The sequence below is a fragment of the Nanorana parkeri genome, unplaced genomic scaffold (genome assembly GCF_000935625.1).
Source record: "Nanorana parkeri isolate BGI_ZX_2015 unplaced genomic scaffold, ASM93562v1 scaffold442, whole genome shotgun sequence".
Classification (NCBI taxonomy): domain Eukaryota; kingdom Metazoa; phylum Chordata; class Amphibia; order Anura; family Dicroglossidae; genus Nanorana; species Nanorana parkeri.
Genome location: NW_017306710.1, coordinates 644,683 through 666,862, shown reverse-complemented (window position 1 = coordinate 666,862; position 22,180 = coordinate 644,683). Strand labels below are relative to the sequence as shown.

The window sequence follows — 22,180 nt, the reverse complement described above, 5'->3', positions numbered from 1 at the left end:
ATGTAAAGTGCTAATGGAACACATCCCCAAAAAAAAAACAAATATGCAGTGGTGTAAATAGGCATTACTTTATTAGCATTGTCTTTAATGTGCCTGTTAAGCTGGCCATACAATGCTCGAATTTTGGCCGATTCAGCAAGAAGTCAAGCTATGGGTGTCCATGCTGCCACCATTGAGCCCCACAAAAGTTGAATTTTCAATCGACATTTGACGAAGGAGCTGGTTGGACAATTGTTGGCCAAACAGTGACTGCATACAAATGCAGTCACTGTTTGGGTATTCTGCAGCCACAGGTCTTATGTTGCATCCCGCCAACTGCTGAATACAATCCCCAACAGAGGAGATATTGTCATCTGTGCTGTTAGCATGAATGAGTCAAATAAACTGATTTATTTCATTCAGAAGACATCTAAAGGTATATAGCCAGCTTTAGTTGTTACCTCTACTGTGTTTCTCCGAAAATAAGACCTACCCCGAAAGTAAGACCTAGCACTATTTTCCAAGATTCCTGTAATATAAGACCTACCCCGAAAATAAGACCTAGTTTGGTGGTAGCATGTACTTTACTGCGCTGTCCACTGTCTGATGTCCCCATTGTTGTACCGCTGGTATCGCTGTCCCTGATGGAAAAGGAAGCCGGCACTGTAGAAAGCAAACAGAAAGCGGCGGCGGAGGGAGCAGAGCCGCATTAGCCGCTACTTCGTCTTTAGCGCCGGTTACTCCGCATCTGGTATCACTGACCAGCAGGAAAAGAAATAGAGCAACAGTAATATTCTCATCCTTACCATACCATTAGGCCTTGTTCACACCAAGCGGGGAGCAGGTGCAGAGCAGAGCAGTTGCAGACCGGATCAAAACTGCGTCCAATGTATTCCAATGGTATTTTTTGTTCCAGTACACATCGCAGCGTGCAGGTCCAGAGCAGATGAAAAAACTGCAGCAAGCCCTATTTTATCTGCTCTGGAACACATAAAAAACGCGGCACAACCCACTGCACTGCGTGTGCAGAAACCTGAGTGGATCTGCTCTGCATTTGGTGTGAACAAGGTCTTAAGGTCAGTAAATTAAACGGTGGGCATTCTGAAGTAAAAAAAAAAAAATAAGACATCCACCAAAAATAAGACCTAGTGTGTTTTTTTGGGGCAAAAAAAATATAAGACAGCGTCTTATTTTCGGGGAAACACGGTATGTGTTGGTCAAAAGCAAATAAGGATGTTTTTATTGAAATGTAATAAACCTGTTTAAAGGAAACTTGTACGAACTGAAATATGGTTGCCACTGCTGACTTCCTTCTGAAACTGCTATTTTCATGCTGTGCTGGTCTCAAGGTTTTCTGATCCACTGATCTGGAATAAGCATAGTGAAGTCAGAAAGGTCTGAACTCCTCATCTGCCTACTTGTTCCAGGCCAGTGTCTCAATGTATTGAAGCATAACTTCAATACATTGATATAAAGTGAGAAATAACAGTCTGGCAATTCGCTTTTTCAAAAGGGAATTTCACTAATGGCAACCTATATATTTTCATAGTGCTGGTTTCCGTTGTTTGATAAAGAATAACACTATATGAATATTGTTTTCCAAACGGCTAAGTGTGAATTTGAATTTGGAACCTGGCAAACCCAATAGATAGTCCATAGAGATTATACAAGGAAATTAAAGAAAACGTTCACTAACACATAGTTTGTACTGATTGATTCTACAGCTGAAAGAGAAAACCACAACATCAACTGACCTACAGCATCAGCTAGAAAAATTAAGGCAACAACACCAAGAGCAGCAGACTGTTCAACAAACCACTACTTCCAAACTTAGAGAAGCCCAGGTAAGCAAAACTCCTTATCAAACTGCCACTAGTTATGTCTGATTGGTAGGCACATAATTTCAGTTTTAGATGCAGTAGGGTAAGGGTTGTAATCTCTGTCTATTTTTATTGTCTGTGTCCCCATTGATGCTTTTGCCTGAGGAAGGGGATCCTTTGTGACCCCCGAAACGGTCGTTGCTGTTTACTACACTACACGAAAATAAATAGACGTTTACTCATCAATTTGGAGTGCAGGTGTCTCTGTTTCTATATATACCCATTGAGGAGGTTCACCCTCACTTTGTCCCAGTGGCCATTGTCACCAGGGGCAGAAGATTACGTAAAATCCCAAATTGTACAGTTGACAATAGAACAGGTATAGATGGAAAATTCAGTAAAATAAAATAAATCCAAAGCGCTAAATTTGACCAACAGATGAAAATATTCCAAACGTGGATGACTGGGGGTGCTGCCCCACTTCAGCCTGGGAAGCCGCAACACTGAGGGAAAAAAGAAAAGAGAAGGGCGCCCACCCTAGTGTAGAAGGTTTTTTAATGATATGAGTAAAAATATCGCTTAGGCTCGTTTTCTATTATTTCATTGATCCACTTTTGTGAGTATTTTTTGCCCTGTATTTTTACTCGTATCATTAAAAAACCTTCTACACTAGGGTGGGCACCCTTCTCTTTTCTTTTTTCCCCTCATAGATGGAAAATTGTCCAGTGGGGACATCGCTTTAATTGACAACTGTCTAACAGGATTTGTTTCTCACTTCTTGTCCATGACACGTTTTAAGAAAAATCTCAATGTCACACAGATGGCAAAAAAATCTCAAAAACTGATGCTTTAACCTTCCGGTGCTGTAACAAAAATGATGAAAAATTGTTTTGGTGTTAGATATACTTCACATTTCAAAGTCAGCCATGCTTCAAAAGGACAGAAAAGCTGCTTGACATCCATATTGCACTATACACTTATACACTGGTAGTGACCGTTCAAAATGGGGCTCTGCCTGCTCAGGGTATTCCTATCCTACTCAGAATTTTTTAATTCTTTATATGGGATCTTCATGATGTGACAGGATAATAGTAAGCAACAAAATCTGTCAAGCAATTGTTTTCAGTTTTTCTGTCCAACCAAAAGACAATGGGGGGTATTTATCAAAACTGGAGCAGACAAAATCTGGAGCAGCTATGCATGGCAACCAATCAGCTTCTCTCTCCAGTTTGTCCAGTTAAAATTTGAAAATGAAAGAGATAAGCTGATTGGTTGCAATGAACAGCTGCTCCAAATTTTGTCTGCTCCAGTTTTGATCAATTCTCTTCAATCTGTTCAGGTTTTAATATCTATTACTTTGTTGAAAGTAACATTCGAGATGGGGGCTCTGACATTTTTGCCTTTGACATAGACCTCCACATATTTTTTTTTTCCTTTTTAGAGTGATCTTGAGCAAGTGTTGCGTCAAATTGGGGACAAAGACCAAAAGATCCAAAACCTAGAGGCCTTACTGGAGAAGAGCAAAAAGAATATCTCTCTTCTGGAGAAGGAGCGGGAAGACCTTTTTGCTAAAATTCAAGCGGGTGAGGGAGAGACTGCTGTTCTCAATCAGCTGCAAGAGAAGAACCACACTCTGCAGGAACAGGTATTTGCCAGACTGATATTGCTGGTTAACATTTCCATTATGCCCAACTTTTTCCAACCGAGATGTTGAATCAGGGTGTGTACTCAGCTTTTCTTTATGAGGATGCCTTTTTGTTTAGAAGGTGATTTATATATAGCAGGCAGTTTTGGGCGTCGGGCGAGTAGTTTCTTTCTACATTTAGCCCGGCTGCGGACAAGCAGCACGGGTAAATGTAGTGTGGGAGCCGTTTCGTACAAGTGGTTTTGAACGGCTGTACAGCCGTCCAAGATCACTTGTAACGAGCCTGAATCTCACTCCCCTCTCCTCCCCCCCTCTCCACTCTCTATCTATCTATCTCCGGCGGCCGGCCATGTACCTCTCCCGGCTGTCTCTGGCTTCTTTTCTGCCCTGGTCTTCGGGGTCCCCCCTCTTGTGGGGAACCCGGGACCAGGCAAATTAGATTAGGTTACAGCACGGAGCAAAGAACACTTATTTGCTCCGTGTGTGCAGTGATACAGGAATGCAGCCTTCCTGTCACAGGAGAACGAGCACAGTGCTGTGCTAGAACTCCTGTGTTGGAGGTGACAGGGTCAATGAAGAGAACCTGTCACCTCCAAATGCTTTCACACAGGGGCTTTTTTAGCCCTTGTGTAATAGCAATAAAGTTAAGTCAATAAAAAAATAAATGACAATTAAAAATGTAAATACATTAAAATGTAAAACAAAAATGTCGATAAAGTAAAAAAAAATAAAAATAAATGAGAATTAAAAATAACCAGTATTACATTAGTTAAAAAAAAAAAAGTAAAATAAAATGTTTTTAATAAAAACCCAGCTGCACCCACCATCTGCATGCATGGGGTATTGTGTGTGTGATTGGAGTGGGTGATCCGTTCCCGCACGGCAATTGTGCACAAAATCGTGTGGATGGCCTAGCGGTCACAGGATTACATACCACCGCCAATCGCACTGGCGGTGCCATTATTGTCTAATGGCACCCCAATCACGCCTGGCAGATTGCGCGGTTTCCCGCCACAATACCGCCCATGCAATCAGACATAATCACGGTTGAAAACACTGCATGGTGCGTGTTGTGAAAAAAGGTACATGTACCTTTTTTCAGTGATTGCCACACAGATGTAATTCCACTGAAATCAATGGGGCCGCGCGGCAACTGCTGCATGCAACCGCACATGATCGCCCAAGTTTGCACCAGCCCTAAAAGGGTACATTCACTTTCCCAAGTAATTTGGAAAAATTTAATTACCTGCTCAAATCTGCCTCCCTTCCCCTCCCGCTTTACTTACCTTTCAGGGAACGGTCCTTCCCATCTGCCAATATGGGTGTACTATCTGTAATTGTGCCATGTATTCTGAATTTCGCTCGCAAATTGCAAGCACTCGTTGGTCAGCGCAGTCACCTGACGCCACTGACCAATAAGAAACTCTTCTTAGTACTGCTAAATACGGTTTGGGGTAAAATTATTTTTTTTGTATCAGGACAAGTAGATTGTCATGAATGACAAGTAGATCGGGCCCCCGCTTTAGTCCTTGGACAAGTAGTTTTTTTCAACAATGTCCACACCCCTGATATAGTATGATCCCAGGGTTTTTGCGATTAGCGCAGCGTCTGGTGTGAAGGGGCCCTTAATGATGTTTTATTAAATAGAGAGCTGAATTATCTGGTGTCTTTTATATACACACATGGAATTTGGCTTTATAGCATTACAAGTAGAATAAAGAAAAAAAAAGCACACATAAGCAAAAAAAAAGTATATTTGTATAAAACCATATCTGCTTAGTCATGCATGATGTAAACATTTTGTAATATTCCAGGACTATTTACATGTTCACTCTTTAACTTCCTTCAGAACAGTATTGTTTCATCGCTGATGCAATGTCATTGGAATAAAGCTATCCTTAATGGCACATTCTCGTCTACCTATTTAAACTAGTGAGTGAGATTTGTTGACCCTCACTAAGAGCTGATAAGCCAATAAAGTAAACCATTAAACTTCACAAAGTGACAAACACAAAATGGACCAACAAAGTGAGAGGGATTATAATGGGTAAAATGATTGCAGTACTTTAGAGATATTCAGTTTAGGGATATTCAGACTTGAATAGATTTGCATACCGATTGGCATGATCAGACAAGCTGGAATTGTTAAACAGATTCATGGTGTTGAATACAGGCAGATGGGCGTACAACTTTACTAAATTTGTACACCGGTAAACACACAGATTGACGTTGATGGACTAAACATTCCTAGGGCAGATAGAGAGATATTATTCTGATGCTAGTAGTGGGAAAATGTGTTACAGTATAGTGTTGGTAGTGAGGGATATTAATATTGTGACGGAGGTGTTGGGGGACATTATTATAGAGCTTCGGGGATAGTATTGTAGTACTGATGAATATTATTGTAGTGCTAAGGGGTGTTATTATGGTGTGAGGCTGGGGAATATTATATCATTCCGGGAGGTGTAATGGTGTATCGGGTAATTTATGGTGCTGATCCTGGGGGGGGATAATATAACTGTTTTAATCCTTGGCTGTCCTGCTTATACAATGGCTTCAGTACTTTCCAAGGCGCTGAGTTGAAATACATTTGCAGATCAGGTGTTTTGACTTTTCTGGTCTGTTTGATGATTCTAGGTCTTTGACACAGGTATTTGATGCCTGATACAAACATTTGAGCTGCAGTGTATGTATCCCCTTACCTGATATGCACACATGTGGTTATTTTCCTGTAACAGGTGACTCAGTTAACAGAGAAATTGAAGAACCAATCAGAAAGTCACAAACAGGCACAAGAGGATTTACATGAACAAGTGCAGGAGCAGAAGTCTCAGCTTCGAGCATCACAAGACCTTGTCCTATCTCTAGAGACCACCTTGGGGGAGCTTAATGGCCAGCTAAATGAGAGCCAAGAGAAAATTGTCCAGCTCGACTTACAGGTATTCTGAAGCTTTTTTTTCCCCCACTACAAACCCTTGACTTTTTTTTTTTTTTTTTACAGAGCTATGAGAACACATGTCTAATCACATGAAAGGATTGCTGTTGCTATATTGTCAATTAAAGGAAATGTTTTCTAGTCATTCATGTTTTATTTGAAAGTCATTATATGAGCTGTTTAAATGATATAATGAAAACCATTAGGAGATATTCAGACTTTGAAATTAGCAACAATGTGATTTGTAAAATGTAATTATCTGGTTATGGTATGACTGAATAATGTAATATACTGTTCTGATGTGCAATACTGATATTACATCCCCCCATGTCAGGTTATTTCATTGCCAAATTTAGATGAAGCTGCAGAGGCTCATCCACTAATTAATTTTAAAAGTAGTTTAACTTCTTTTCTATGACTTAACCAGCTGTCATAAGAAGTAAAACCTCTTTATTTGCATGGAAATAAGGTAAAACCCAGGCAATTATGTCTAATTTCTTATTATGCTTGTGTTAGTCACTGTTTTATTTGTTCTAGCTGAACAAGTGACAGCGGAAATGTTAGCTTTTATATTATATTATGTTATGTTCTGCAGCAGTTTGCAGTGCTGCTGAACATTATTGAATAGATATCTTGGTAGAGTGCACAATAGCCGCTTCTTTATGCAAGATGATTGTTGGTTAAAGAATGCCTTTACCCAAGACTGCTAACTTTATTACCAGTAGTGGAATAAAGCTATAGCATGGTGCAGTACCGCAGTTAATATCCTGCTCTTAGTACACATACTGTTGTCTGGCAGGTCTTTAGTGTTTGTCCAGTTGACTCTATTTGGGAATGGCCAACACCTTGGCAACAGCATTGTGTGCAATGACCTAGTGCTGGATTTTCATGTTACTGTAGGTCTGTGGAGGTAAATGTTATACATGGCCGGGGCCATCCTTGCCTAGTTCCACTTTCTGTTCTGAAAAACCCCACACATGGCTAGTCTGATCCAAACACTGATTTCCTCCACCTCCATATTAACGGCAAACTGACAAAGCATCAATGGCACAAGCTACCTCTGGCACTATCATGCTAATCTTGCGGAAGCTGCTCCACAGCCAGGAAAGATGACATGGCGTCAGGCTAACCACTAAAGTCCTTGTTCCGGTATCTTGGTGAGATGCCGAGAATGAAAGTAAAGGTGTGCATGTGCAGTAGAGGATTGTTCATTTACTGATGCCAAATGCTATGCTGCTTTGAACTTGTAGAGATTATAAATCAGTATAATAAGGGACTAGTTTAGTCTAGTTTTCATGGTTACAGTTCTGCCATAAGTATCTTTATCTGTGACTGTAGGTTTCAAATCTCATTGAACTAAACAAAAAATAACTTTTTCCCTTTTTTGATAAAGAAGTGTCCTTTATTCTGGTGTGTTAGCTTTTGAATTGAGCCTAAGGTGTCCCTAAAGTCATTTCTGAAAAGAAGTTGAATGTTTTTTGCACCATTAGAGCAGAACTAAACCCTCCTATCCTCCAGTCTGTTGAGGTCTGTGCCATCTTAGTTTCTATTTAGATCTGCAGTTGCCCTGGTGCTACACACATGACCAGCTATGACAACGGCCATTTGAGGGTTTAAAAGATTAATTTAGAGCTGACATAAGCATACTGGCACTGGTGACAGTTGTCACCCAGTGGCATGCCTTGAATGTAGCACGCCCTAGTAGGCAGAATGTAGATGAGCTGCAGTAAACATTGGTATGTTTGATTAAGGATTTAATAATAATAATAATTTCATGTTTCCAACTTAAGCTTTCCTTTGGTAAACCATAAAATGTGTGTGTTTTAGATTCACTTTAAGTATACCTATTGCTTAACAGATATTTTCAGTTGCTTAAGTTTCTCTAATGTTTTCTACCAATAGCTTAAAGCAAAGACAGAGTTGCTGTTATCAGCGGAAGCTGCAAAAACTGCACAAAGGGTTGACCTGCAAAATCATTTGGATACTGCCCAAAATGCACTACAAGATAAGCAGCAGGTAAACATTCCAAATCATTACCTCCGAGCATATCTCTACATCTGTGCATCGTTGCTTTTTGAATCAATAATTTCCAGTGTTGGAAGATTGGAACTATTACATTTCAGTGAGGAAATACAATGCTTCATTTCCACTGCGCTCAAGTTACTTAAGTGTTGGGGAGATCTGTTTAGGGATTATGTGGAATTTGGGGTTGAATCTTAGGTGTAAGAATTTAGATTTAAGTTCAAGTTTTAGGAGGGACTTTTATAAAGTATTAAGGGCTCAGTTTAGGGGTCAAAGTAAATAATAGATGTTGGGTTGAATGTCTGGGGCAGGTTAGGGTTAGGAGATTAGAATTATAGTGACGCTAAACTCAAGCGTTGCATCTTAAAAATGCATTAAAGTACCTTAAGCTAAATTTTTGTTAATAACTTTTTGTGTATCGCTTGCCTGTAGATCCTCAAATTATCTCTGAATTTGTGTTTACACTGTCCTTTCTGGAGAGTGGCTACTTTCGTTCCCCATGGTCCCTGTGTGTGTTGTAAAGTAGCCACCGCTCCAAGCTCGCTCCTTTGATGGACTACAATCTCACATTTACTTACTAATTTGCTTTGAGATTGTAGTCCTTTACGGGAGCGAGCTTGGGGCGCTGGCCGTACCAGCTATTTGCACCTGCAACCTGCATGTGAGCGCTGCTCAGTCCTGAAGTAATTTGAATCCAGTCTACGTGATGATGTGGGGTATCAATGCCAGGCTGGACACACAGGAAATAGGCAGAATAGAATAAGTGTAATTCTACCTGAAGAGGACTGGTGGCGTTGGAACGAGTAGGAAGCTTGAGACAGCAGTGGTGTGTAGAGAGAGTAAGAAGAGCTTTGACTTTTTTTTATTTTTTCGTTTTTTCGATACGATGGGGGTATAAAGTAATTTAATATATCTGGTGTTCTACATTATGTATCGGGTGGGAGGTTATGGACTCATTATAGGGAAGAGGTTAGTGTTAAGTATAATGTGTTTAGGGTTTAGGTGCATGAAGGGTTAAGTGTTGGATACACTTGTGGGTAAGGATTTTTACTTGTTAGAGCTCCACACAGAGAAAACACATATCACAGTACTTGAAATGGCAGCACAGAGAGTAGGATGGATGGTAAAGTGAGGGTTAGTGAACCATGAAGCATATGCACTCTGATTTTCTTAAGAGTATGGCATACATTACATGATGCTATGCCCCTCACTTAAAAACATAATATTCTCATAATACTTGTTATTTTTTTGTTTGTTATTGTAACCAATGAAACATGTAAGTGTATTCTTCTACTTCTACTTCTTCATTTTAGGAAATAAATAAAATCAATACTCAGCTTGAACAAGTCACAGGCAAGTTACAGGAAAAGCAGGAGCACTGCACTCAGCTGGAGCAGAGTATTAAAGAGTATAAAGAGAAAAACCTCACTATGGAACAAAAGGCTGAGGTGCTTGAAGACCAAATAAAAGTAAGATATATTAAAGTGATATTAAATCTTTGTATTGTTTTGTTTTTTAATCAGTCGGAGGCCATCATTAATGCAGATTTTTATATTTTTTAAAATTTCTCAATTCCTTATTTTCTAGTGGGTCTCCGTATGTGTGTGCTTCCACAGCTGCGCCCGCAATAGCTGTGTGCGTCCATAGATGCACACAGCCCTGCGGTAGGTCATGCCCTTCCTCTCCGCCCAGTAGTTTGACTGATGGCAGAAGGAGACTATGGCTCCTCTTCCCTCAGTATCCTCCCCTGCAACCAGGAAGATCAGGACAGAGGATTGCTTTGGTGTCCAGCAGTGTTGACAGGGAAGTGTGATGGGGATGGGGGAGTCAAAAAGGTACGGGGCATTTTACCTTAAAGGAGAACTATGAGGTGAGTGCTTTTCACTCACCTCATAGTTCTAGCCGACCTGTGACAATGAGACTGTCACAGGTCGGCTCAGTAGATAGGGAGGCGAGCAAACACATACCAGCATTCACTCACCTCTCGATCCTGTCACGGCTCTCTGCCGTGACAGGGGAAGGGCTGGATTCCCCCCTCCCCGCTCCGATCCGCCAGCGTTGACTGGACGGGGGTGGGGGCGGGTACAGCTGGCTCTGCTTCTATATAGGCAGAGCCAGCTGTCAGTCACGGGCGGATTCCGGCACAATTGTCGGGATCCGCTTCAGCTGTGGCGTCTCAGTATACCGCGAGCTACAGCTCGCGGTATACTGAGCCTAGGGTGACGGGAGGACGCTAGTTTGTGTCCTCCCCTTACCCTAAGGAGAACTATGGGGAAAAGCCCTAACCCCATAGTTCTCCTTTTAATGCAGAGAATGCATTAAGGTAAAAAAAGGCCCAGACTTTACTAATACTTTAAACATAACCTCTTGCGTATGTGATGGTTGCACTTTTAAAAAATAAAATGGAATTTTTGATTTATTATTCACCCTGACTGGTTTCTTTAATTTGTTTTAAGGAACTAGTGTTCATTATACTGCATTAAAGCTAAAAAGTTACTCCTGCAGTAACCCCCTCCACCCGCACTTAAGGGTTAATTGCTTGTTTTGTCTAGGAGATCGGAATAAGCGCAATCTGATTCTTTGTTCTTCTGGCTACGGTCCAGGAATGTGGACAGGCCCTATGCGTCTTCAAGGCCTAAAACAGTGATTGGCTGGTCTGTTAGCATCTTTGTAACAGCCTGCAGTGGCATTTAAGTTGAGTTTATTAATATTGTTGAAATATTGTTAGTGTTGGTATAGAGGACTGCGGCACTTGATGTGATTGGCCAGTTTTTGTTTTTTTTTTAAATTACTCGCACTGTAGATGAGGAATGCAGAAGTGAAGAGGAGTGTGATTGCTCTTGTTTCTTCTTTTTTTAAACGGGGATTATGATTTTTTTGTTTTATTTAAATATATTTTTTTCCATTGTGTCTTTTTTTTTTCCCCATAGAAATATTTTACTTGGTGCTTTCTTGACATTTCTGTATAAACATTTACTACAGGGTGCTTTCATGAATCTCTGCTTGTAGAGAGCTTGTAAAGTCGGCTTTTCAATGCTTCTACAAAACGAAAACCCAGAAGGTTCCTGTATCTGCTATAATGGGAAGGGTGCCCCTCCTTTAATACATTCATATGTGTGTATATTGATGTCATAGCACAGTAGTATATCGTGCTTTGGCAAAGTTGTATATGTATTTTCAACTTACTGCCTGAAATCTTGTTCAGGTAACAATTTTCTAAAATGGTATATCTGATCGTTTTGGAGAAATTTCTTGTTTCACTGGAACAGGAAATGTAGGCAAACCTCCTCAATGGGACACAAACCGCAAATAAGACTTGACGGGAAGGTTCATATTTTTGTAAAGATATGCATTGCAAATAAAGATGAACCCTTTCATGTACTAATAAGGGCCTCACCTACTTACCTCTCTCCAGTAATGTCACATTTTTTTGTTGCTCCACCAGTAGATGTAATTTGGTGTTGCAGAATGGCATGGGTTATCAAATTGGTAATTTAGATGAAGTAATTGTAACATCTGTTGTCTTCTTGCTTTTGCAGAAACTGGAAGCTGACTTAGCAAGTTTAAAAACAAGCCGAGAACAGACAGTTCAAGATCTTCAGCAACAAAAGCAGCAGTGCTCCCAGCTGGAGCTGAGAGTGACCGAACTCAGCAAACAGCTGGAGGAAGAGAAGGCATCGTAAGTCACAGTTTTATGCCTTGTTTTTTCTTGACACGGGACAACTAATGCACCTACAGAGTACAAGTTTAGGAAACACAGTAGGAGGGGTCTTTCTAGTGTAGCGATAACTCCCGGAGGAGCCGCTGGTGCCCGGATCACTTCTAGTCGGTCTAGGAGATGATCTTCAGCCGCACACCTATTAGCTCTAACCGCCCACTTCTGGTGCCCATAAACTGATGTCCACTCTAGTAGTAAGATGCTAAGTAAACAATTTATTGAACATTCTCTTTGGGAGAGAGGGTATAGGGGTTCTAGGTATCCAGGGGTAACCATCAGAATCTCCAGACTCACTGGACCTTGTAGAAAAATCCTTGTAGATCCACCTAAGGGACATCAGATAACCACCTATGTGACAGACAGTCAGGATGGATGCAGATCCTCAATCCAGGAAAGACACCGACCATGCTCTGAAGCCCACTTAGTTCCAGGGTACTTCAAGAGCCTGCACTGGTCCTGGTTCTCTTCCTCTTTCAGTCTCTCAGGCCTCCTCCATATTGGAGGCCTCAGGGAAACCTTTTCCCTCACTCCAGCCCATGCCCACCCCCAGGCCTCGGCCGAGCCTGGGGGCAGGCTGAACAGGACCCAGCCCTAATCCATGGCTGGTCCTGGCGAGAGAGAGAGCACATGGCAGCTCCCACCAATATATGTACTCCATCCCAGCATGCACCACTGGCCGAGAGAAGCCCAGTGATTGGCTGCTGTACTGTACATACATTACAGTATCTTCTATTGGCTGTCCCACAATATGACAGAGTCACACTCCGCCAAGGGGGGTACAGACAAGGCTAGACACCTGGGATTAACCACATAATCGCCACTACAAATCCAGCCAGGCTGTCTACAGCCCTGGCTATCACTAAATGACCAGCAGTCACATCACAGAAGGTGATGGGCGCTACACTAGATTGAGATGTAGCATTGTCTAGATTCCCATTTGGGAATTGTTTACCTCTGTCCTTCCACCCTTTTTCATTCTAAAACTGAACTTGTCCTTTTTAAAGAAACCACAGCTGGCATCTACATTTTGTTTTAGCCTTTTTAATGTTTGCCAGGTCTGTAAAGTGCCCGCTAGATCTTTAATTGGACTGACTGGCTACTCATTTCTACACTAATTAGTCCACATACAAACTTTGAATTGCCTTTATAGGTTGGTTGTCTTTGTCTGCCATTAAATCGGGCAACAAATCATTATTTGCTGTTGGTTAACTTCTTTTTCTCCTCCATTGTTTAACAAGGGCTTTGCTTGTTTGCAGGGTCTCTAATACCAAACTGGAGTTACAGAAAAAGTCTGAATCCTTGCAGCAGTCCAAAGAGATGATATCAAAACATGACAAAGACGTGACCAGCCTTAAAGAGACCGTAGAAAAGACAAAGCAGGAACTCGAAAAGATGACAACGCAGAGAAAAGAGACTGTTGAGAGTTTGGAAAAACTGAAGCAGGAGAGTGACACTTTGCAGAGAGAACTTAAAGATACCAGAGACAAGTTGGTCCAGAGCACGGAGTCTGTGGAAAAATCGAAAGAATTGCTAGAAAAGGAAAGACAGACAGGGAAGGAACTGATTCAGGTCATGGTAGGTATTTTAGCATATAAAGTAGGCAAAATGTGGATGCTGCTTTCAATAACCATTTTAAGTCTGTGTTCATGATCTTGTAATACAAAATGTTATGCAAAGATGGTTGATCACACATCATTTCTTTACCAGGAGAAGTCGCGTGACGAATTGAAGGTTAAGCTGAAATCACAGGCAGACGCTACAGCTAAAGAAATCCAGGAGCTTAAGGCTCACCTGGCTGCTAAATCGGAGGTAATGCTTTAGCTTTTCTGTCTCTGGTCTTTCATGCTGATGGCGGCTCTCAAACATGATTCAGATACAAAATGAATTTATGTCCAGCCGATCGCGTTGCTGAATCTCAAAGCAATGCTCATCCTAAATTATCCTGTAGAAGCGTAAGACTGCCGATGTCTCCACAGATGGCTTATGCATATGTAGTATATTAAGATGTGTTGGTCACAAAGGAATGCAGCTACTTTGATTTCAAATGAAATACTTGTCTTTCACTAGGAGAGCATTAAACTGTGTGGATTGTGACCAGTAATTGTGTCTGATAAGCTGATGTAAATATGCAATTTTGTGCAATGTTTTGACTGTCAGACAAGGAAACTATATGTAAAAAAATAAAACCTTAACGCAAATGTCAGTGTTGCGTATATCAGCCATCTTTTCCCCTATAAAGCTAACCAGTAGCAATGGATTGCTCAAGCGCACATTTAAATTGGAGCCAAACCTGCTACCCAGGTTTAATTTTTTAGCTAAAATAAAGATTCTGATTGGTTGCTGATGGCATCCATTTTTGCGCTGGGTTTCTTTGCTCTCTGTGTCGCCCTACAGCTTGCACATAAAAGGCTCATTGTAATTAATGCAACACACCATGTGGTGCAGAAAGCCTTTTTACTTCTCATACACTGATTTTCCCGAGCAGTTTGTGTTTCCTGTTTATTTTGGCACATATTTTCCTTTATGCGATAAGAGTGAATATGGAGAATGCTATGTAATATTGTAAGTTAAAAACACAAATTGTTTATAACTAGATTCGGTATTAGAGGAAACCTGTAAGGATTGAATACAGTGGTTGTCCTGAAAGTTCCAGTTTGACTGTCATGTTGATCCCATGCCGTTAATACTTTCTAGGTCACTGAACCAAAATCGGTATGCAGAGCTGGAGTTCTAGATTCACTCTGACTTAATCTGCATGCTTTTATGTAATACCTGTTCCAGGTTGGTCCATACGTAGACTGCCCAGTGGAACTTGGGTCCATGTCATGGCTCATTCCTAGCCTCAACCACAAGGGAAGATTGCACACTGTGTCCACTAAGAACTTTTGACCTTTATTTCAAATTAGCACAGAATACAAGATAAAAACTCTGATGGGTTTCCTGCTGTACTTAGAGCTTTGTTAAGAACACATTAATGTACATGCTTGTTCTAGGTCCGTGACTCACCATATTAAAAGCTGTGGACTAGCTTGACAGCCAGGCTTTTAGTATTCATAGAAGGAGGTCTGCAATAGCACACCCCCCCATATATATTAACACCAGTAAAGGTGTGTTTTAAGGCATCTTTATATTCACAGGCAATACTGTTTCTTCTACTAGGAATCCACTAAGCTGAAGTTAGAAGTACAGACCTGCAATGGCAAGTTACAGGATTGTGTAAAGGAGAAAGTGAAACTAGAGCAGGAACTTCGGGCAGAGCTGAAGAAGATTCAGTCATCTTCTGATGAAGAGAGGAAAAGACACCAGGAGGATTTACAGGTTGTGTCCACTCAGCTTACTGATAAAGTGAGTTGTGGTTGTTGTTTTTTTCAGAATAGGACATGTACAGTTTTCACATACAACCTTGTTCTCAGCATCATTCAGTGCTTACGGTTTTGCAAATTCTGGGTCTGTGTAGTGCACTTAGCACTGCAAAATGTGTCGGGGCTATAGAAATTATTCAAATGAATTCAATCTGGAATGAGTAGCCACAGTTTTAAAGCTGAACTCGGGGGGGAACTCGGTGTGTGCATGAAATGCCTTATCAAATACAGTTATTATCTTATAAAAGTAACAGTACAATCATCAGCGTGCTGTACACAGCCTGTGCAGAGAACAGAGCTGTGGAAGGGCCCATCAGGCTCCATTTACTACAGGCTACTTGCAGAATACTACATACAAGACCAGTTACCATGTAGAAAAGTTTCACACTAAATTACTGCACCAATCTGGAAAATGTGAACAAAGCACACCAAGATTCATGTAAGAATACACATGATTCTTATATTTAGACAATATTTGCTTATCCCAGGGTTCAGCTTTAAGATACCCATGTATATGATGGTAAATCCGATAAATACCTATCTTTGTGGGCAATCTATCACCTCTGCAGACCCGCCCAGGTCAACCACTATAGGGGGAAGATAGTCAGGGATGGAGTCTCCCATCTGATCACTATTGTCCTTCAAAGGTAAGGCTGGTGCCAGGTGTAAGCATGCAGGTTTCTGCCAAGGCTATTAGAAAAAAAGATCAGATATGAGATCACCTGACTGCCCTGCCAAGTCCATGACTGGTTTCAAATTAACTATAGACATAAGTTGACCATCACTCATCCCCATGGGCAACAATCTTATGCCTGTGGTACAGCCATTTGTGGCAGACCCCTGATTGTCTGTGAGAAACGATCGAGCGACAGGTTTAAAAACATGGTCTGAGAATATATCTGTCTCTCTTGGGATCCTCTCCCTTCTCCATAAGCATGCACACTCTGGCTTTAGGCTGTCTTCTGACATTTATTTGGTACCTGAGCCTTCATCCCTCCATTTGCAGCTTTTCTGTGTATGTATATATTAAATACAGTCGACCAAGATGCTTTTGTTTTTAAAAGTTTAGTAACCGTATTCTGCAGGTTAAAATGGATTCTTGGAAACTCAACATTGCATACTTATGTTTTAGACCCAACTGGAGGGAAAACTACAGCAGCAGATTACCTCTCTGACTTCAGAACTGACCTCTGAGAAGAGCAAATCGTCTGATTTACAGAAGGGCAGTGAAGGTCTTCAAGAAAAACTAGGGAGCCTTCAGTCTGACTTGTATGGAAAGGAGTCAGAAGTTTCAGCAATGCGCCAAGATCTAAAAGTATGACTGATTGCGATACAAAAATACCTATGCTTGCTAGTGGTAATGACATCACAGTATTTTTCTATATGCTTGTTTCTGTACTTTGGTGTCTTATCTCATATTTTAAAGGATACTTTACTACCTATTCTCACAAAAAGTTGCTGGAAAACAAAAACCGTACACGTTGTTATACATGTATTTGTTTCATTGGTCATTAATGAATTGTACTTGTCCTCGCTTGTATTTCACCCAAGCCAAGTATAGAGGTATAAGGTTTAATTCAGTAAGCTGTATAGTATGTGTTATTTGCCATAACTTTATTTCAGCTATGTGACCATTATTTTGAACTATCATTGACAATCTTTATAGTTTAGAGAATGGAGTCTATAGCGTTAAAAAATTGACATAAACATAGAATGAAGTCGCTGTACCATGTTTTCACATGACCACACGGTTACAACAGTTTGTAAGTGTCATTAAACTTGGCCATTTCATTTTATTAAGGGCAATTTAATTTGTACACTCTGTGGAAACCCAGCTAAACCAATTGTAGATGTATCTACAATATGGTCATTGGAACAATATTCGGAAAGCTAGCAGCTGTGGTCACAGACTTCAGATATATTGACAACTTTCATTGACAAGGCGTTTGTGTTTCAGCAGTAAAAGCAAACTTGCAGCATTGATCCTTTATCAAATGGACATATTGACCATGTATGTATATTTGTCTTTAGTCTTTAGAGGAAAAACTTGTACTAGTCCAGGAAGAGCTGAAGTCCAACAGGAACGAAATGAGCGGCCAAAATAAACGGTTGAAAGAGCTCAGCGCACTTAAGACCACCACGGAGCAGGACATATTGACGAAGACAAACCAGCTGAAGGAACAGGGACAAACCCTGCAGGAGTTACAAGCACAGAAGGTATTTGTCAAAATGGATTTCAATCTCGTGCATTGTTTTAAATTGTCTAATGTTATAGTGCTTCACTAATAGAACACATTATTACTGGCCCAGTTTATTTAGGTTAGCTGTAAGGAGGGATATCTGCCCAGTTAGAGACAAGATGAAGGTTAAAATATTGCATCTATTGTCATAACTAGATCCCTTCCAAAGTGTTAAACTCCTGGAAATTAACGATTAATTCCTCGATTAATCGTAAATTTTTTTGATCGATGACATTTTTTTTTATCGGTACTCACCTCTCCGCCGCCTTCCGGGTCTTCCGTGAGTTCCGTCGCAGATTCGGTGACGTCACGGACATCGACGTCACTGGACTCCTCCCCTTCCCCTTATGTGTATAGGCCAATAGGCCTTGGCTGGCGCTCGTGCGTCGGCTAACGAAGGGAAGGGGGGAGGAGTCCGGTGACGCTCTCGGGGAACACAATGAGGAGGGAGTTGGTGGGGGCTTTACAGATTGTGATCGCTTTGAGATTAAAACCATTACTATCTAAAGATGTAATAAATGACCCATCAACTGCTAAGCTGAAAATGACTTTGCTTTGATTATCTGGATGCACCTCCCCCATTGGGAACCAGACTCTTAACCCCTTGATATCCCTCAAGTCTTTTGTCTAGACATTGTGGAAAATCTCGATTGCATAGTGCTGTACATGCATATTGCACTGCTTGCAATAATACTTTATAGAACACTTTCACATTTCCATATATATCCATATATAAAAGTAATGCAATTTATTGTAACATTTGGCAGTTTAAGTTATTTAATGAAAACAAAAATGTAGTTGGATCTGTATTTGCATTATAATTAATCGATTAAAAACAATTTGGATTAATCGAACACGAAAATTTTAATCATTACCAGCCCTAAAATATAAATATATATACATATATTACATATAAATACATATACCACCCCTCACATTTGTGGAGATATTTTATTATATAATTTCATGTGACATGTACAATGTAAAGTAGTGAGTGTACAGCTTGTATATCAGTGTACATTTGCTGTCCCCTCAAAATAATTCAACACACAGCCATTAATGTCAAAACCGCTGGCAACAAAAGTGAGTACACCCCTAAGTGAAAATGTCCAAATTGTGCCCAAAGTGTCCAATATTTTGTGTGGCCACCATTATTTTCCAGCACTGCCTTAACCCTCTTGGGCATGGAGTTCACCAGAGCTTCACAGGTTGCCACTGGAGTCCTCTTCCACTCCTCCATGATGACATCATGGAGCTGGTGGATGTTAGGGACCCTGCACTCCTCCACCTTCGTTTGAGGTTGCTCAATAGGGTTTAGGTCTGGAGACATGCTTGGCCAGTCCATCACCTTTACCCTCAGCTTCTTTAGCAAGGCAGTGGTCGTCTTGGAGGTGTGTTTGGGGTCGTTATGTTGGAATACTGCCCTGCGGCCCAGTCTCCGAAGGGAGGGGATCATGCTCTGCTTCAGTATGTCACAGTACGTTGGCATTCATGGTTCCCTCAATGAACTGTAGCTCCCCAGTGCCGGAAGCACTCATGCAGCCCCAGACCATGACACTCCCACCACCATGCTTGACTGTAGGCAAGACTCACTTGTCTTTGTACTCCTCACCTGGTTGCCACACGCTTGACACCATCTGAACCAAATAAGTTTTATCTGGGTCTCATCAGACCACAGGACATGGTTCCAGTAATCCATGTCCTTAGTCTGCTTGTCTTCAGCAAACTGTTTGTGGGCTTTCTTGTGCATCATCTTTAGAAGAGGCTTCCTTCTGGGACGACCATGCAGACCAATTTGATGCAGTGTGCAGCGTATGGTCTGAGCACTGACAGGCTCACCCCCCACCCCTTCAACCTCTGCAGCAATGCTGGCAGCACTCATACGTCTAATTCCCAAAGACAACTTCTGGATTTGACGCCGACAACTTCTTTGGTCGACCATGGCAGGGCCTGTTCTGAGTGGAACTTATAGATTAGGGCTGCGGAAATTAACGATTAATCCCTCGATTAATCGTTAATTTTTGTGATCAATCAAAGATCTTTTGATCCGTACTCACCTCTCCGCCGGCTTCTGGGTCTTCCGTAGGAGATCCGGTGACGTCACGGACATCGACGTCACCGGACTCCTCCCCCCTTCCCCAAGTGGCTCTGTCGGCTAACGAAGGGAAGGAGGAGGAGGCAGATGCTGGTGCGCATCTCGATTGCTTAAGGACCTTTTGAAGAGCATGCTCTGGCTTTAGCTGACATGTGAGTGAAACACTGATTGTTGTTTCGTACTGACCTAGCCACTGGCAATGCTTGTCCTGACTTTGCTGTAAATTGTGAACTCAGTTCCCTTGTCACAGTGCATAAGGGGTGGCTGCATAAATGTTTTTTTTTTTTTTTACATGTACATGATTTCTGGAGGCAGGGATACCACAATAAGTGGGGTACCCTTGTAGCGCTTCTGAAGTGTCATAAAATTGTTATGTGGACAGTTTGTATGCAAAGAGAACTTAGTGGGAGTTCTTCTTCATTTCTCCATTTGTTCAATTTTTATTTAATTTATTATTTAGTGGCATAATGCAGTTTAAAGCTCTTTTTTTCACAAAGGTAAACTGTGAGACACAATAGTAATATGAACTAACTGTGACACCATCTGTGTCCATACTCACACTCTCCAGCGTGCTGTGTGCTTCATTTGGGTTTACTTGTACACTTTGGATCCAAATCAAATTACAGTAAGCAGCACACTCATGCAAATAACAGGAGTCATAAAATAATAGCATTACTGTGCTCAGTGGTCTCTGATAATGGGGAAGCAGCACGTTACTGCCACAAGCTATCTTCTCATTTTTAGGAGTGATTACATTAAAAGGGAGCTACAGTTTTAATGTGTGGGTTTTTTTTTTAGCTATACATACAAAAGAAACGTAATACAATCTAAGAATGTGTGTTTGTGTATAATGCATGTGTATCTGTGTGTATATGTATGTATGTATGTATATAATATATGTATGTATGTATGTATACATACATACATACACACACACACACACACACACACACACACACACATACACACACACACTCTCACACACTTCAGTACAGCGCTGCATGACGGAATAAATGTCAGTTAAAGTACCGCAGCGCTGAATACTGAAAAATGGCCTGGATGGGAAGGGGGTTTAACACAGCGGATGTCAACTGGTTAATAAGAACCAGACCTACTTTGGACAAATAGAATGTACACTGTACAGCCTTCTTACAGCCGTGTGCATGAGGCCTTCTTGAGATTTTAAAGCCTTTCAACAAATTTTGTAGTTGTAATATTAGAATGTATTTATACAAAACATAAAATTACAAAATGGGGCTTTTTAGGTACCACAAAAAAACGTTTTAGAAACTCATGTCCTGAATTAAAATTCATGTTTTATTAGTGATTCATGTTACATTATTTTCTTAAAATCAATAGTGCACATATCCACCTTGTTGCAGTCTGATTATATTACAACATAATAATTACATACACATAGGGTACTTTGATACCATGAGTAATACAATCCTGATGTAACGACTCGCCGCTATTTTGCGATATTGCTTCCTCAGGAGTCCTATGAATCCATAAATTACATATTATTCAACTTTATCAAATAGTATAAGTAATTCAAAGTGTGTGTATATGTGTGTGTGTGTGTGTGTATATGTATACAACGGTACCTCGGTTCACAAACGCTTCTGTTCGCGAACAGGAAGTTCTGCAAAATGTTGCCTCCGTTTGCGAACTCCGCGTCGGGCGACGAACACAACTGCAGCCATTTTCCCCTACTCTGGCACATGGTCATGGCTTCCATGGCTTCATGGCTAGTCAGGATCACAGTTTGATTCGGTTCGCGACCAGAATCGCAGAACGAATTAAGTGCATGAACCCGGGTACCACTGTGTATGTATGTACAGGTGAAACTCGAATAATTAGAATATCGTGCAAAGTTCATTTATTTCACTAATGCAACTTAAAAGGTGAAACTAATATATGAGATAGACTCATTACATGCAAAGCAAGATAATTCAAGCCGTGATTTGTCATAATTGTGATGATTATGGCTTACAGCTCATGAAAACCCCAAGAACCCCAAATCCACAACCTCAAAAAAGTCGATTATTACATGCAATCAATAAAACAAGGATTGTACATAGAACAATATCGGACCTCTGAAAAGTACAAGCATGCATATGTACTCAGTACTTGGTTTGGGCCCCTTTTGCAGCACTTACTGCAATTACTTTTGCACGATATTCTAATTATTCGAGTTTCACCTGTAAATATCTATATCTAGAGAGAGAGAGAGCGCTCAATCATTATGCAAACACATTTCAGTCAATTTTCTGGTCCACTCACATGATAAAATCCAGCACCCGCAGGCTGCGGGAGGACAGGAGAGAGAGAGGCAGCAAGCAAAGAGGGGGGGGGGGGGGAAGA

The 22,180-nt window shown here is 41.0% G+C and overlaps 1 protein-coding gene across 1 annotated transcript in view; it reads left to right on the top strand.

The window, feature by feature from the left end:
- The window catches only part of EEA1 (early endosome antigen 1), a 96,721-nt gene that overhangs the window by 61,255 nt on the left and 13,286 nt on the right, over positions 1–22,180 (top strand). The window contains exons 14-24 of the mRNA XM_018560237.1: positions 1,704–1,823; positions 3,241–3,444; positions 6,183–6,383; positions 8,282–8,395; positions 9,715–9,870; positions 11,941–12,080; positions 13,376–13,694; positions 13,827–13,928; positions 15,279–15,464; positions 16,614–16,796; positions 17,513–17,698. Of these exons, the coding sequence (XP_018415739.1) occupies positions 1,704–1,823; positions 3,241–3,444; positions 6,183–6,383; positions 8,282–8,395; positions 9,715–9,870; positions 11,941–12,080; positions 13,376–13,694; positions 13,827–13,928; positions 15,279–15,464; positions 16,614–16,796; positions 17,513–17,698 (1,911 nt within the window). The remainder of the gene's footprint in view (positions 1–1,703; positions 1,824–3,240; positions 3,445–6,182; positions 6,384–8,281; positions 8,396–9,714; positions 9,871–11,940; positions 12,081–13,375; positions 13,695–13,826; positions 13,929–15,278; positions 15,465–16,613; positions 16,797–17,512; positions 17,699–22,180) is intronic.